This window comes from Microchirus variegatus, assembly GCF_963457635.1.
Source record: "Microchirus variegatus genome assembly, chromosome: 1".
Taxonomy (NCBI): Eukaryota; Metazoa; Chordata; class Actinopteri; order Pleuronectiformes; family Soleidae; genus Microchirus; species Microchirus variegatus.
In genome coordinates this window covers 18,782,938-18,799,517 of record NC_139802.1, presented here as the reverse complement: position 1 = coordinate 18,799,517, position 16,580 = coordinate 18,782,938, and the positions used below count along the sequence as shown (strand labels likewise).

Here is a 16,580-nt window from a genome sequence, read left to right as displayed (position 1 = left end):
TTTTTGACAGTAACACCTGCTCAAAAACTATCAATGGAAACCTGTGACGAGTTCTGGCCCCAAAATGCGTTTTTTCCTCTTGCCTACAAGGAATCTGACCTGTTTAAGCGATTAATCATCATGTAACCCCCCCCACCCCCCACCCCCCGCTCCACGTGGGGAAGAAAGTCACCTTCACATTATCCTGTGTATACAGTCACTTCAGGAAACACGGAGAGAGAACTCTTTCGGTGTGTGCTTTCACACCAGGACACAAAAACATAAACGTCCCATCAAGTCACAGAGTTTTTACAGTTGTTGTTTTTTTTGGAACATGCCGCTTAGTTTAAGTCCGACATTCCTTCCCTCTGTCCCCCCCCCCACCCTCCCGTCAGTCTCTTCTTGCGAGAGTTCAGCGGCAAATTTGGCGTCTGCCTCCATGAAGGTTGCAAATCACTCGGTTTACTTCGAAATATCCACAGCAGACCAGCATCCAGTGAAGTGTTACATCAAATAACAATAATAAAAAAAGATTTTTTCTCCCAGTTCAACCCAACGGGGCAGAACACAACCAAGACCTCTTCCCATTCACGCGCCGGCGGCGCATTCGTTTTGTTTTTAAATAGTTTCTTCATATAGCAGCATTACACATTGTCATGGTACTTAATAGTTTATGTACACACATATATATTTATATATATAAATATCCTTATGCGGAGAGTGGCAAATCTGACGTCCAGAATGTCCTGTCTTGCGTTGTCATTTATTTTTTTTATGTCCTTGCAGGGAATGCATCCTCAGGTTTCAAAGTGCTGTGCTAAGAAAAGAATTCCTTCATAACAGTGTCACTGGTCTCACCTCCTCGGCTTCTCACATCTGCGGGAGAGGGAGAGACGAAAATCGAGTTTAGCAACAATCATCAAACTGGTTTTCCGGAAAAGGGCTCATTACAGATGATGACTTGTGCTCAAAACACGTCCATGCCGAAAAAAAAACAACAACAACAAATCAACAACAACAACAAAATAAGAAGACGAGCAGCACAGGAAGTAGAAGTGCTCAGTGTGTGTGTCCATGTGTGTGTGAGACAGGTGGAGAGGGTAGGTCTGGGTCAGTGTCCACCACCTGGTGCTTTTGCCGCCCGTTTTAAAATATACTTCCTATTCTCCGGTGTTATGTCGTGTTGAGCAAGTTACTAAGTGACTGTAATAAGTAGGTTATGCATTATACGTTACCCCATACGTTAGGAAGTAAAACTATTACTTTAGATTACTTTTATAAAGTACAACCAAGGAGTGAAGTTTCTTTTGGGACTATATCCATTCATCCAATCATGATCTAGTGATTCAACAACACAGTGTTATCCTTAAACTACTGCTTTTATTTGGTAAAGTGACGTACACTATCGCTCAAAGGTTTGGGCTCACTTAGAAATGTCCTTATTTTCGAAGGAAAAGCACTTGAATCTAACATTAAATGAATCAGAAATACACTCTATACATTGTTAATGTGGTAAACGACTATTCTAGCTGCAAATGTCTGTTTTTTAATAGAATATGTACATAGGTGTATAGAGGCCCATTTCCAGTGTTCTAATGGTACATTGTGTTTGCTAATGGAGTTAGAAGACTATTGAAAACTATTGAAAACCCTTGTGCAATGATGTTAGCACAGTTTTGCTGGTTCTTTGACGAAAGGGCAAAATTATTATTCTGAATAAAAATCATTATATCTAATCTTGTCAATGTCTTGACTATATTTTCTATTCATTTGAATGAAAATATTTTTTATTAATAAAAGTGTGACTTTAATGGAAAACACAACAAAAATTGTATAGGTGACCCCTATTTTGAACAGTCGTAGATAGTTATATAACTGCCCAACACTGGTCTGAAATCACTTTGTTTCGTGACAGGATTCATGGGGCTCAACTATAGCAGGAACTGTGGAGTGTGTGGAGTGGATTGGCCCCGGTGAAAACACTCCACAACCAACCCCCACCTCTCAGCCTCAGGTCTCCTCCTCCACCACCTTTTTCCTGAACCACCCAGACTGAATCATGTCATTCACTCCCGCTGCAGAAGTGTGTGGCTCAGTGTGGGGGGCCCTGAAGGGTCAGAGGCCGTGGAAGGTGACGGGGGTCAGTGGAGGTCGTGAAACGCAGCCTTGTTAACCGAAGGACGGCAGTGTCTGCACCTATCTATGGGCTCGGTGATGCACGCGATGGGCTTCTGCTCAACGCCAAACTATGACAGTATCGAGTGTCAACGGCACGCACGATTCGCTCGCATGCCAATAATCGACTCTAGTGTTTTTATGGTGTCCAAAAACCCCAATGGAAAAATGTTTTTATACTCCTCTTAGCGACATTAGGATCTAACAGTTCTTGCTAATTCTTTTCAGCCTCGACTTATGTTCTTCATCAGGTTTTTTTTCTTTTTAAAAATCAATGGATCTCAAACGATGATGACAATGAAAGCTCTGGGGGGAAAAGCTGGCGACGTCTGCGAACTGTTAAGAGCAAAATGAGAAACTTGCTCTTGCATTAACAAAGTGGACACCGCCAAAGGATTTACACATGGTTTATAGTTAAATTATAGTTGGCCTTCATTGACACGTTCTCAGTATTGGCAAGATCTGCTTAGCACTGCTTAGTTACAGTGTCCTCTAACAGCACGATATTATAACACCAGTTAAAGCATGTGGAAAATGCCACGCTTATTCAACACTGTCAAATTTCTTAATTTGACAAGATAAATTACACTTTTGACTATTACGTTACCCTGATGGAGGTTAAATGCCAGAAAGGTTATTCAATGTCAGAAGCTGACATTCTATATGAATGATTGCAGATACATGTGGACTCGTTATTTGGCGACAAATAACCATTGCCCTTCTTATTTACCATTTATCAAGAGCTAAACTAAATGGATTCATTATAAACCATTTATACAATTTTACGGGCAGTCTTCAATGTTTCGGGCACTGCAAATAAAATAGTGTTGGCCTCATTTGTGCTTAAAAAACCTGGACTAAACCAAAACTGTGTGAAAAGCCAGATAGTGAAGAGAAATGTGGATGAAGCAAACATCCCAAAGTTGCTGAGTGTTTTTACATCAGATTGTTTCCTTTTCTTTCTTTCTTTTCGAGATTCTAGATTATTTATAGATGTCTGTCAGGACGTAAAGAGGATTCCAACAACTAAGAAAAGTGTTTTAGGAACCAATGAAGGACTACAGATTTTAAGAGTGAATTAAAACAACACTTCTGACAGGAGACAATGCAGAGAAACACAGAGCTGCTACGTTTTCAATCGACAAACACGACACGACACAACATCAACACAGCAGGGAGAAGCATGCGTTTCTCGGCAGGAGGGGGAGAATCCATCCATGCTGGGGCAACAGAGATTGGGGTCAACAGGAGGAAAGAAAGAAAAAGAAAAACGTGGGATTCATGGCACATGGAGTTGTTTTTCTTGTGAGAGGTTTACGGTAAACAAACCTGCAAGTTCTTTCGTTTAACTCAAGTTGTCTGGACTTGCAGTCTAATTGTGTGAATTTGCAGGAGCATTTACAGGTGAGAGGGTCCTGCACATACAAGCGCTTTCTTCTCTCTGAGCAAGGCACACAGTGGCTGCAAGGGAAGAAAAAAGAGAGGGAGGGAGGGAGTGAGAGAGAGAGAGAGAGAGGTCTAAGCTATAAAGCGAATTCTGCAGAAAGGGCAGAGACAGACATTCATGCAACATCCCTACCACCCCATTACACACAAACACACTCTCCTCTTGCACTCTAGCAGCCAGAGGACTAGTACCAACATTTTCATAAATGGTGACATCATCCTACCTACACTCACAGGTCAACGAAAATAAAATGAATAAAACTCGAAATGATGTATTTCCTGATTCTGCCCTTCCACCGCTAAATAAATATTCAGCCCTGACATTCGGCAAAAAAACAAATAACATTGTATTAAAGGAAGGGAAACAGGGTTTAATCATCACCGGAGAGCCACGAGCAAACGGCCAACTGAAGCAAATCAACCTTTAACGGTAAATGACTGATGTTCGGGCGCAGAATGAACATTAAATGCCCAGATCAGACTTGAACGAGCGAATAAGTTTCCCCCTGTTCTTGTTTTAATCGAATCTCAAATGACACTCAGAGGAAAGTCTGCATTTCTGTTGACTGCACACGTGTCATGTGTAAATAGTGGCCGCAGCGACAAATAAATCAACGTATGGGTGTTGAAAAGTGTAATTTCGGGTAAGACGACGCCAGCGGAGGACGCGGATTTCAATGTAAAAGAATGTGGACACACATCCCAGAACCTTCTCTTGACCAGATCTTAAGATGCATTCAGGACACGCGCAGGAGTTCAGATCTGAACACTCGTGATCAGATCAGTGAAAAAGGGTCAAGGCTGAGACAGACAATCTGTTTCAGAACTCAGCTTATGATACACAAGGTCACAATAAAGACACAACAAGGATATAAGCCGATAGTATTGATGGAGTTACTAAGTAGCAACAAAGAAATATGCTTTGTCTCATCGAAAAACTGATTTGCCAAAACACAAGGATAGATTCTATATCGCTTTCTGGAGCTGTAAGGAAAACAGGAGTAAAGCAGGCCAAAGCACAGGCTATCAGTCATTGTCTCAAGGCTTGCACGATAACACTGCGCACACACACACACACACACATGCGCCACACGGCACATGTGTGCTTTATTTATGGACTGTACCTGATGCGGTTTCTAACATTTAAAACAAAGCCCCTAACCTGGAGGGGAAAGCAACAACAAGTGCAGCCGACTGCAGAGCAACACAAAAACACCACAGCAACTTCACTTTCACTGTTGTTATTTGGTACATCAGTTATCACAACTGTGGGTTCTAATCTCTTTTATCTCTGATATTTTGGCCCCTTTCCTCTCTTTTTTTTACTTTTTTTTATCAGATAATTATAACTCATGCTGATTTTTCATCTTATTCCTGCTGGGTTTTCATCTTTTCTTTGTTGCTTTTTTACTGAGAGACACGTCCTTCCATAAGAGAGATATCGCGCTGACACTAACACAAATGTTTTTGATTCACTCTGGCTCTGATTCTCCTCTTACATAAGGCCACATGTGAACACACGTACATACACACACACACACACACACACACACATACAGTGAGCTCGCTCTTGTGTAATGTTTCTCTTTAATGTTGATTCGAGGGATGAAATTTAATGAAATATCAATGTAGGGGGAGAGAAATGATGAGATATGTGTGATGGCACTGATTTGGCTGACTTAAAGACAGACTTAGACAACATGTCATCCCTGCTGCTTCTGGTATTCATTTATTGTAACCTTTAGCACACTCTTAGAAATAAGGGTTCCAAAATTGTCCTTCTACAAGGGCTGAGGTTCTACCTGGAACCATTTGCTTCTGAAAAACCCTTTCCAGAAGAAAGGGTTTTTCAAGGGTTATTGGTAACACTAATGGTTCCAGTAAGAACCATTTTGATACAGAGAACCCTTTAAAACCCCTTTCCTGAATAAAGGATTTTAAACAGGTTCTTGGTGGAACCCTCCACCTGGAGACAAAAAGGCTTCTCCTATGAGGACAAGCCGAAGAACCTTATATGGTTCTACTCAGCACTTTTATTTCTAAGAGTGCAGCATATATGCTCCTTGGGAAAATAGTTAAACTAGTTGAAAGCATAGAGTATTGGTGGGGCTGAATCAATATCTGTACACGATAACAAGAGGCAATAAATCAACAGAGGAGCTGTCTCCTCATTAGCATGCCTGGATATTGATCCTCAGGATTAGCTCTGGGTCAGGTGTATCAGGATCGATATTTCCTGTAATGGGAGCGTATGACCGCTCCGCTCCGCTCCACCCTGCTGCAGGGAAGAGAGCAGCTGCCTACGTGCACAGGAACAGGCAGGCATCGAGCGAGGCTGGAGGGAGGCTCAGCCCCATGACTTAGCTAACATGATCTCATCTCTCCTCCACCAGTACGTCAGGATTTAAGGCACCACGCCACGATTCCATACACACACACACACACACTCTCTTCCTTATCCAATTAAACAAGCTGACCTCCTGCTGAGAAGCCTCACACACACACACACACACACACAGAGAGAGAGAAACCGTACAAACACACATTCGTATGTCAGCTGTGACAGCGAGTGAATTCTCTCCACCACCTCAGCTCGTCTCCGGGGCTCATCCTCTTTTTAAATCTCTAAAAATAAAAATAAAATAGGCTGACTGCCTGTGACACCTGTTGCTATGATTAGACACGCGGAAGTCGCCGAGGGTTCAGGTTTGTGCAAACGGAGTCAGAGTGCAGACGTCGATGGGTGGTCTGAGAGTCGGGGTTGGCCGCGTCTCAAGTGAGTCACGCCGTTATGGCCGCGCCGTAAAGCACTTAATTGGCCGCCATAAAAAAAAAAGAAAAAGAAGAGCGTGCTCAAAGTGGAAGAGTCCTATAAAGATAGTGTAAGTAAGAGTAAAAAACCTCCTCTACCTGTCCATTATGCACAACGCTCGTGTGGAGGATAAAGTGGTAGAAGATGGATGGATTGGGATCATTTGAATTATTAACATTAATGAAAAATTTATTCATATTTCACGGGACAATTCTGGGTAACTTGCCAACACACAGTCCTCGACCACCACAAGGGGGAGTTGAGGACTGCAGCTGTTCAAAGACCTCGTGATTTATCATAATTCTCTTATATTACGTAACTGCAGTTTTTAAGTATTTTTTTAAATATGAACATTTAAATGATCCATATCGCTAATCGCAAAGTCACCAGTTAATTGTTCTATTTCTTATTTGTTCTATGCCAATAAAAATATACACTACTGTTCAAATGTAAGGTGTCACTTAGAAATGTCCTTATTTTTTCAATGATTATAACATTAAATTAATCAGAAATACACTCTATACATTGTTAATGTGGTAAACAACTATTCTAGCTGCAAACGTCTGGTTTTTAATGGAATATGCACATAGGTGTATAGAGGCCCATTTCCAGTGTTCTAATAGTACATTGTGTTTTCTAATGGTGTTAGAAGGCTATTGGATGATTAGAAAACCCTTGAAAACTCTTGTGCAATGATGTTAGCACAGCTGAAAACAGTTTTGCTGGTTCTTTATTTTGAATAAAAATCATTATTTCTAATCTTGACTATATTTTCTATTCATTTTGCAACTCTTTTGATGAATTAAAAAAAGTGACTTTTAATGGAAAACACAAACAAGTTGTATAGGTGACCCCAAACATTTGAACGGTAGTGTTTTATATGCATGTTGCAAAATCTACTGAATAGTACAGGGAATATCCAACTGACTACTCAACAATTTGTTTATTTTTTTTTCCATTTTCTGGCATCTTCTGATTGAAAAAAATAATCGATGACTGCTTTACAGCTGATGAACATCCTGGTCTAATCATGTGCAGGCCAACACGAGGACCATCACAGAGAAACGTCTGCACTCAGTTACACAAGTCATTAATCAACTTCAAGGACATTTTTACCTAAAAACTTCCATCCTACCCTTCAAAATCCTTCAGGGTTGATGACAGAGCAGAAAAAAAAGCAACAACAAACAGAGTCACAATCAAAGATGTACTTACTATTCTTTCTTTACTCGAACATCTGGCTTTAGTCTGGAGTTTAAAAAAAAAAAGAAGAAGGTGGAAATGATTTAGTTAGATGTCTGCTTTCACTTTATTGCTGTTCACGTGCGTGCGCGATGTTTGCTTACCTGCATTCACACGCTTGATGCTCTGTGAAGCTTAAGTGAATGGGGTGTTTCGACACCATCGATCGAACCTGCATTACCTTGATGGGAAACAGAGGACACAAACAAGGCGAGGTTTAGATTCTGACGCGCAGTCTAAACACCGCAGACCCTGAGCTGTGTCTGTGTCGCTGCATGTGCCACCTCTCCAGTGCGAAGTCCGGGGGGGGGGGGGGGGCATTGACCTCACGCATGTCGCTGTAAACGCTGACGCACTGAAGTAAACAACATATCTGAGATGCCATGGCTCTTCCTCGTCACTTTCTCTGCTCTGCTTCCAAATTGGAAAAAAAAAACTGCCTGCCTGACACTATAAAAACAAAATAAGACAAATCTGATAATCTATGCTGCCAAATATTGGATCTGCATTTTAATAACATAATGAAATGGAAATGGAAATTCAGTTGCGTAATAAAATAAAGCGCATCTGTTTCCACTGATAAAGACAATGAGGTGACGTTGGTGGACGCAGAAGAAGCTCGATAATCGACTCAAACTACGCCTTTGGTCTTCAAAATGAGAATGTATTTGTTTGTATGAGGTAGTGACACAAAGTCAAATCTATGCCAGTTTAAGGGGAAGATGTCTGAATTGTTATCTGCTCAATTCCCGCACCAAAGTCCATTCAGAAGACATGCGATTTTACATCACAGAACACACGGCTATCGATCCACTGCTGGCTCCACGATTAAATCCACACACGTTACTTTTCGAAGTCAGTGTTTGAAACAACCAACCATTGTGAATGTCTTCGACTAACAACGTTTTCTCTACAGACTTTGCCGCAGAGGAACGAAACGGTTTACAAAGTGACACAAACCAGAAAAGACACTGCACGTGAGACACCGATTATGTGGCAACGCCTCATTAACTTGAGTGGAAACGACAACGCAGGCCTCTCCTCACCTGCAATGTGACATTGCGAGTTTCCGTGGGCACGCACTCCATCGCTTCGTCGCTGCAGTAGCCGCCGCAGCGGTTAAGGACCACGCACGACGGGATGTAGGTGTGCTCCGTGTCGTCCGGATATTCGTGGGAGATGTCCACCAACACCTCCCTGGACTGACACAAACTCTTGGTGAAAACTTCAAGTAGAGGGATGACTAAAACAAAGAAAAAGAAAACAAGGGCAGTTTAATTATCATGTTTTCATCCACAAGTGACATTAAAAGCAGAGTTAGCATACACACGAAACGCGTAACACCTACGCCTCGACCTGAACTCACTTGTGTAATACTTTATATTTTATTACTTCATTTCAGTTACAGTCTTCAATTCGATTTGTGTACAAACGTGATATCAGCAAGGGTTAAGAGCTCTCTCTCGTTCTCCAGCTGGTGTAATCAGGCCACGGTCTTATCTGAGAGCACATGACAGTGTCTGACAGGTGCTCTGGTCTCCTGACTGTGGGTGTGTGAAGGTCAGCCGCGTGCAGATGGCGGAGTTTTTGCACATATTCCAACACTAACAACCTGTGTCCACGGCAAACTGTTTGTTGTGACTCATCCGCGTCTCCATTCATCACCTTCCGACAGGGCTGACCGTGACCTTAATAACACGACAGCATCACAGCCAAGCGAACACGCGCCAAGGGCAAGGCAGAGTGTTCAGTGTGTTGTGGCCTCAACAGGCACATTCACAAAGTAAAAGTGCTTTTATGACAACTCCAAAGTCTAACGTGAGACCTTCGCTTCCTGTTTGTTCTCCGCAGAGAAAACATCCCAGCTAATACAAAAGAGAGAACAAAACAAAACAAAACACCTTGGGTTTTTTTCACCTGTCAATCTTTCCATGTTTTAAGAAACTATCATTTCCCCACATGGCCACAAGGTGGCCGTACAGTCCTCTGTCCTGCACTCACACACAGAGAGACAAAGAAAACTAAAACAAGTGTGATAAAGAAAAAAAAAACACTTACCCTCATTTTTACTCTTCTCCACTTTGTTAATGCTGGCAGTCTGTAAGAGATACACATTCATCCGAGGGTTAAACCACAACCTTTATAAAACATAATGTCATCATCATTATTATTATTATTGTTATATAATAAATACAAGGTTTCCCAACATAAAAAGCCTCCATGTTACCAGCTTAACACCCCATTCATTCATCAGCTCTGTCACATAGTAACAAGCAGCTGGGGAACAATAAAGTGTCAACACAAAAATAAACACTTTAATGAGGATTCATGTTCACCAGGGAGAAAATAAGATCGTTCCATTTAAACAGCATACGTTACACAAGCAATGCAAGGACTTGTTTTAGATAAGCATAAAGACGCACGCACACATAGGTCCGTATGCATTGTCCATGTATGCAATAATAAAGCTGCTGATTCTATTGTAACTTGGTACTTTGGAGTGTTGGTTTTTTTCCCCTCTTTTTTTCTTAAAAAAACCCCCCACAATTTTATTTAAAAAATAACAACACTCAAAACAAATTATTTAAAATACTTAGGGATACATTTAGAAGTCAATGAATAATCACTATTGCAGCCCAAATTCCAGGTTTTAAAGAATTGAGGATAAAGGTAAATGTGTCAAATGAAACAAATGAAAACACATATGCAAACACATTATATATATATATATATATATATATATATATATATATATATATATATATATATATATATATATATATAATCTCAAATAAGGTTTGAGAAGCACTGAGATCACTGGACAGACTAACAGACAGACTAAAGTAGTTGCATCACTATTACAGTGGGTATTGAACTGAAGCGTGAATAAAACACACACACACGTTACACCACATCATTTGTGTCAGTCAAATCTCTATAACGGTGGTGGCGTGACATTGTTTACATGGTGTCACCTTCTATCGCAACAAACATGTGATTTTTTACTTTTTATTTTGAAAAGTTTCTGACAGGAACCACCGGGGTCTCTGTCTGATGTTGTGACGGGTTGGCAACAATTAGCGCGGACACACACACACACACACACACACACACAGAGAGAGAGAGAGGAAGGGAGAGAGAGAGAGCGAGAGATCTGCGCGCACCTTGTGTGGCTGGTGTAACCCGCGCAGATATTGCGTGAGAAAAACGGATCAGCCTGCGTGGAAACGAGGTGGACACCGTGAAGGGCGGTGGGACAGGAGAAACCGGGTCTGAGGCTGAGCAGCAGCGTGAGAACAAAACTGACTGTTCACTGTTCAAACTCCATTCATCTGAAGAAGAGGAGGAGGAGGAGGAGGAGGAGGAAGGCGCGCCTCCAGAAACCCCATTCACTCAAATCTCACTTAATGCTCTCCCTCCCGGATGTATTCACATCAATGGCATTGATAATGACTGAGAAACTTTTGAAAGATTCTAAAGCCAGCAGCTTTTTTATTACTGGACTTATTATGTCCGTCTGCGCGCTTTATGCCTTCGAGCAAACTTCTTTCTCTGTGTTATTAACTACTAATAATGTAAACATAAACATGAACATCGCCGAAATGTAAAGGTTGTCTTCTTAAATCAAAAAACACACTCGGGATACACACTTTGTCACTGACTCTGGACAGAACCAACCTTAAATGTAGAGATATTTAAATACAGTCTGGTTTAGTGTGTGTGTGTGTGTGTGTGTGTGTTGTATAGAGGATGACAGTTTCCCCTCACACAGACAAGCTGTCTAAAATGAACTTGTTCCATTTGTTTTGAGTGCGCTGAAGACGTACCATTTGCGTACTGTTCAATCACATGCGTCATCAAAGTCCGAATCAAATAGAAGGCACGTGTACGCGTGTGTGTGTATGTGTATGTTTGTGTGTGTGTAGATGCATATAAAGTGACACACTCACCTTTACACTGGACAGGTAAAAAAGCGCTGCCCACAGGATTTGTAGCAAAGTGACAACAATGTTCATGGTTGTAATTCCACACGATGAGTTCTGAAACCTCTGCGGGCTTTGCGTCAAAAAATAAATTGGAGGGGGGGATAACAAAAAAAAAAATCCACAAATCTTATAAAAATAAATACTCAAAAATAGCAGTGATTCTTCGCTATAGCAACAGCAAATCCATTTTCTTATCCACGCGTGTGGCTCGTTCACAGGGAGACTTCCAGTGCGCTGCTATAGAAAGCTTTAACCATCCACGCAGACCGGCTCATCCACAGACAAAGACGCTGGGATCGGTGTGAAAGCTCCGCTGAAGCCGGGACTTCAGCAGCGCTGCGCTGCTCCGCAAAAAAAAAACCTCAGGAATAAATGGAAGCGAGAGAAGGGATCAGCTCACCAACTTTACGCACCGGCGTGACTCTGCGCTCATTGATTCCACAGCCTGAGGGTGTGTGTGTGTGTGTGTGTGTGTGTGCGAAAGAGCACGCGCTGTATGCCGGTATAAAGTGATCCTGCTGCTTTCACCCTCCTTGTTGTGTGTGTGTGTGTGTGTGTGTGTCTGACTGACTCAGCGTCCGCTCTGTGCTGTGCGTCTCTCTAAAAAAACTCAGTGTGGAGCATCCAATCTGTGGAGCGGAACCAGCCTCTATAGTCGTCGTCGTCTTCTGCGTCCTGTGGCGACTGCTACTCCAGTGCATGCGTTATGAAGAGCGGGGAGGCGGGGCTGGGTTGAACCAATGGTGGGGTGGGGGTGGGGGAAGGGGGGGGAGCCGATTCATTTGGATGCGTTTCCCCTCCAGCAGCAGCAGCACTGTCTCTTGTCTGAGTTACAGGTGGCTCACGCTGTCATTGACCACCATGAATTGCACAAATAATAATTACAACAGTAGAAACAACTTTAAAGGTCCAGTGTGTAAACATTTGCTGACATCTAATGGTGAGATTGCAGATTTTAACTCCGCAGGGAACTACAATGGCAAATTGAAAAAAAATAAAACTGTATTTGCTTCAAAACTATAGTCTCTTATCTCTATATAAATCGGCATATTCTAATGGTGTGAAAAGTGAAGTCCGGAGAGTAGGCCACCAGGGGGCGACTCTGCTGGTTGCCAAAATAATTCCCTTTGAATAGAGGTCTATGGGGGGGAAAAAGTCTGCTTCTCACTTGCTTTAGAAGGTCAATGGTGATTTAATGGTCATAATCAGTGTTTCAGGTCTTCATCCACAGAACATGATGACAAGTTTATAAAATTGTGTTCCTATTTAGAGGTGTTAAAAAAGATGGAAAGGAAAACATGTTAAGCAGGTATTGTCCAGTAGGAGCCCAGTTGTAGATGGCATTTGTGTGTTTACAGATTAAAAAAAATACATACATGTTATTTATAACTCATGGTGTTTGTCAAATTGAATATATCAAGGATTTAAAAAGTGAGCTTGTGTTGTCTTTTAGCGTCCATAAAGTCAGCCTGTAGCCTAAAATACATATAAATGGGATCATTTAAAGCTTTGAGAGTTTGTATCTTAAAGCAATTGTACACTTATATATAACTAATTCTATATAACATATATATTATCTCTGCTAAATGTTATACACTAGACCTTTTAAAGCAGCAGAAACTACATATAAACCCAGTTGGCAACACTTTACAGTACAATGACAACATGGGGATCATTTTGTAATAAGGAAGTCGTTTTTAAGGAAATACATTGTGTAACAATGGTCGTAGTGTAGCACTAAGAATATAATATTACAGTAAAATATTTGTGAATACACAGAAATAAGACGGTATTACCATAATATTACTTCCAACAGTATGTGATGCATTTTCAGGGCCACATTTTCTATCTAAACCCAAGGGAATATTGGCCAAATCCAACCCGAACCAGACAGAGTTAGGGTCAAGGGTTAGGGTTAGGGTTTCAAAGGTTAGGGTTTCAAGGGTTAGGGTAATCCTTTCAAGGGTTAGGGTTTCAAGGGTTAGGGGACATTTCAAAATGCCGCCCCCTTGGGTTCATGTGTAGACAACAACTATCATGCTACTATTAGGTCAAAGTCATTCACTGTCCCTATCTCTGTCGTCGTTGTCATCACACTCTTGTGTTTGGAGATTGTAGCTTGGCAGTGTTGCCAAATCCTGTCAATGAAAAGCGGCCAAAGTCAGCCTGAAAAGAAGCTAGATATCACTCGATCATGTCCTGACCTCAGGGACTTCAGACACGGGAGTGAAGAGAAAAAAAAAAACAAGTTCTGAGGATGAACAGTGAAACTGAATCGTAAAATAAAGAGAGAAAGAAAACAAAACCTATTTTCACAGACATGATTTTTACTTGAATGAACAGATCGGTGATTGTTCGGCACGCGGTCAGCTGCGCTGAACATCCACAGCTCGTTCTTGACTGTGACTGTGTTGACTGTGTGGTCACAGTGTTTCTCTCTGTCGCTCTGTCGACAGCTGAAGCTCACTTGGGGGTCTTTAAAGTCACTGAATAAAGTCACAAAGTTGGCTTCTTTCTTTTCTTTCTTTCTGCTGGCTCGGTCCATTCTGTCTCCATTTCTGTGATGTTGTCACGCGGTGTTCGCAGGAAACTTTTTTCAAAATTACAAAGAAAAAGATAGTTCACGCCTCCTTTCGTTTCCGCGTGGATGTGGTACTCTGAATGTCACACAGGTGGTGGTTAGTCTTTATTCATGGTTACGGTAAATGTCAAAAGTTATGGTTACATACAGGAGGAAGCAACTACTGGTCCCATAGACATGCAAGTTACACATCTTAGGAATTATCCGCAGCTTTTCTCTCTTGTTGAACTGTAACTATTCACACAATCCAACCATTGTGGTTGATTTTGAATTGAAACGGAAGCATCGCACCTGGAGGTGATTCAGAACCCCAATTCTAAACAGAAACATGCTATTTTACTTGTTATACCCTACCGGTCAAAAGTTTTAACCAACTTTTCCCTTTTTTATTGAAATTCAAGCCATTCAAGTCCAATGAATAGCTTGAAATGTTACAAATGTAGGTAGTGAACTGCTAGAGGTTAAGGTTACCTAAACACGAAAAGAAGAAAGTCAAGGTGTCAGTGAGTACAGTTTCCTCCACCATCAAATAGCAAACTCTGACAGGAAGAGGTCTTGCAAACCCAAAGCTACACCAGAATCAGAAGACAATTTCCTGAGAATCAACAGCTTGCGTCATAGGCGGCTCGCAAGACAACAGCTTCAATCACAGCTCAATAGTGGTCGTAGTAAGCAAGTTCAGTTTCAACTGTGAAGAGAAGACTTCAAGTTGCAGGTTTGAACGGTCGAGTTGCAGCAAGAAAGCCAACGCTAAGACGTCCGAATAAGAAGAAGAGGCTTGTCTGGGCCATGAAACACGCCAAAGGACTACAGAAGTCTGAGAGAAGGTGTTATGGACTGATGAATCAAAGTTTGAAATATTCGGTTCATCACACAAGAGTTTTGTAAGCCGTCGAGTAACCCTCACCCTAGGTGAAAGGATGGTGATGATGATGAGCTGCCTATCACGTAACCTGGTGACTCTCAGAAACTTGTCTTCTGATTCTGTTGTGGCTTTAGGTCTGCCAGACCTCTTCCTGTCAGGAAACTTCTACTCACTGACACCTTCACTTTCTTCTTTTTGTTTTTGGGTAACCTCACCTTTTTTTTGTTAACCTCTAGCAGCTCACTACTTACCTTTGTACCATTTAAAGCTATTCAAAGGACTTAAATGGCTTGAATTTCAATAAAAAAAATTGAACATTTGGGGTGTTCTACTTATGACTGGTAGTGTACATCTACTTATTAATGGTTTACACTGTATTTTCAATTCAAACTCATCCTCAGCCAAGTCCTGTTAGGTCCAGTTGGGTCCTGACAGGCTTGGCTCAGGTGTCCATGCTCTTTTAGTGACCTGATGAGGCTAATGAAGGATGAAGAATCAGGTGAGACTGTAGAGACTTGGCGGTGAAGGGTAGACGGAGGTCAGTGATGACAGCAGAAGGAGAGAACTATGACAGAAAAAGACAGCAGTAAGATGACTGATTAGAGTTAGGTGTATTGTACAGTCGCGCTGGGGCAGATTTGACCAGCTGATGAACACCTGATGGTGGCACTGACACCCAGGGAAACGGCAGGTCGGACGTGACAATGCCTGCCCCCCGAGAGGAGATGAGACGGGTACACACACCAGATGACTCTGGTCTATAAGACTCTTCTCGGCTTGGTTCCTACCTATTCAAGCACTTTTCTTCAGAGAACCAGAAGCCATTATGCCTTACGTTCCATTGACATTTTGCACTTGTCCGCTCCATGCGTTCGGACCCAAATTGGGAAAAAAAATCTTTCAGTTTCTCTGCCCCCTCTGCTTTGAATACCCTCCAAATTGAACTTAAATTGCAATCTTTCATTTCACTGGGAGCTTTCTGCTGCATCTTAAAAGGCAGACAACAGAAATCCAATGAACAGGGTCTATGTTCTTAAATTGTTACTGCGACCACAACTCCTGCACGTTATATGTTTATCTAGTAGTTGCACTCTCATATTTCAATGTTTTTTTCAATGTTCAATGTTGTGTAACTGTTGCCTCCCTGTTTCTTATTTAACTGTGACGTGTGCTGCTGCCTTTCTTGGCCAGGTCATCCTTGTGAAAGAGAGCTTGATCTCAATGGGTCTTTTATCTGGTTAAATAAAGGTTAAATAAAAAATAAAATAAAAAGTTGAAAGCATGAGATTGAGGTTATGAATCAAGCATGTGACATTCTAGACTTTCTGAATGGAATTATGCTGATCAGAAACCTACGAGTTCCACTCGTGCAGAAAATCAACTCGCTGATCCAGAATCGTATGAGTGTAATGAAACTTCCTTATGACATTAGCACCTCTCATTATTTATTAATAAATCTGGAGGCATTAGTGACCTACTGTACTGTAGCTCCAG

The 16,580-nt window shown here is 41.6% G+C and overlaps 1 protein-coding gene across 1 annotated transcript; it reads right to left on the bottom strand.

The window, feature by feature from the left end:
• Nucleotides 1-410: 410 nt before the first annotated feature.
• On the bottom strand, nucleotides 411-12,298 carry vegfaa (vascular endothelial growth factor Aa). The gene is made up of 7 exons (XM_083887658.1): nucleotides 11,605-12,298; nucleotides 9,713-9,752; nucleotides 8,701-8,897; nucleotides 7,759-7,835; nucleotides 7,628-7,660; nucleotides 3,484-3,615; nucleotides 411-855 (listed from the first exon to the last, which is right to left on the bottom strand). Exons 1-7 carry the CDS (start codon nucleotides 11,668-11,670, stop codon nucleotides 834-836), a joined length of 567 nt encoding a protein of 188 aa, XP_083743784.1. The 5' UTR covers nucleotides 11,671-12,298; the 3' UTR covers nucleotides 411-833.
• Between the last annotated feature and the right edge of the window lie 4,282 nt (nucleotides 12,299-16,580).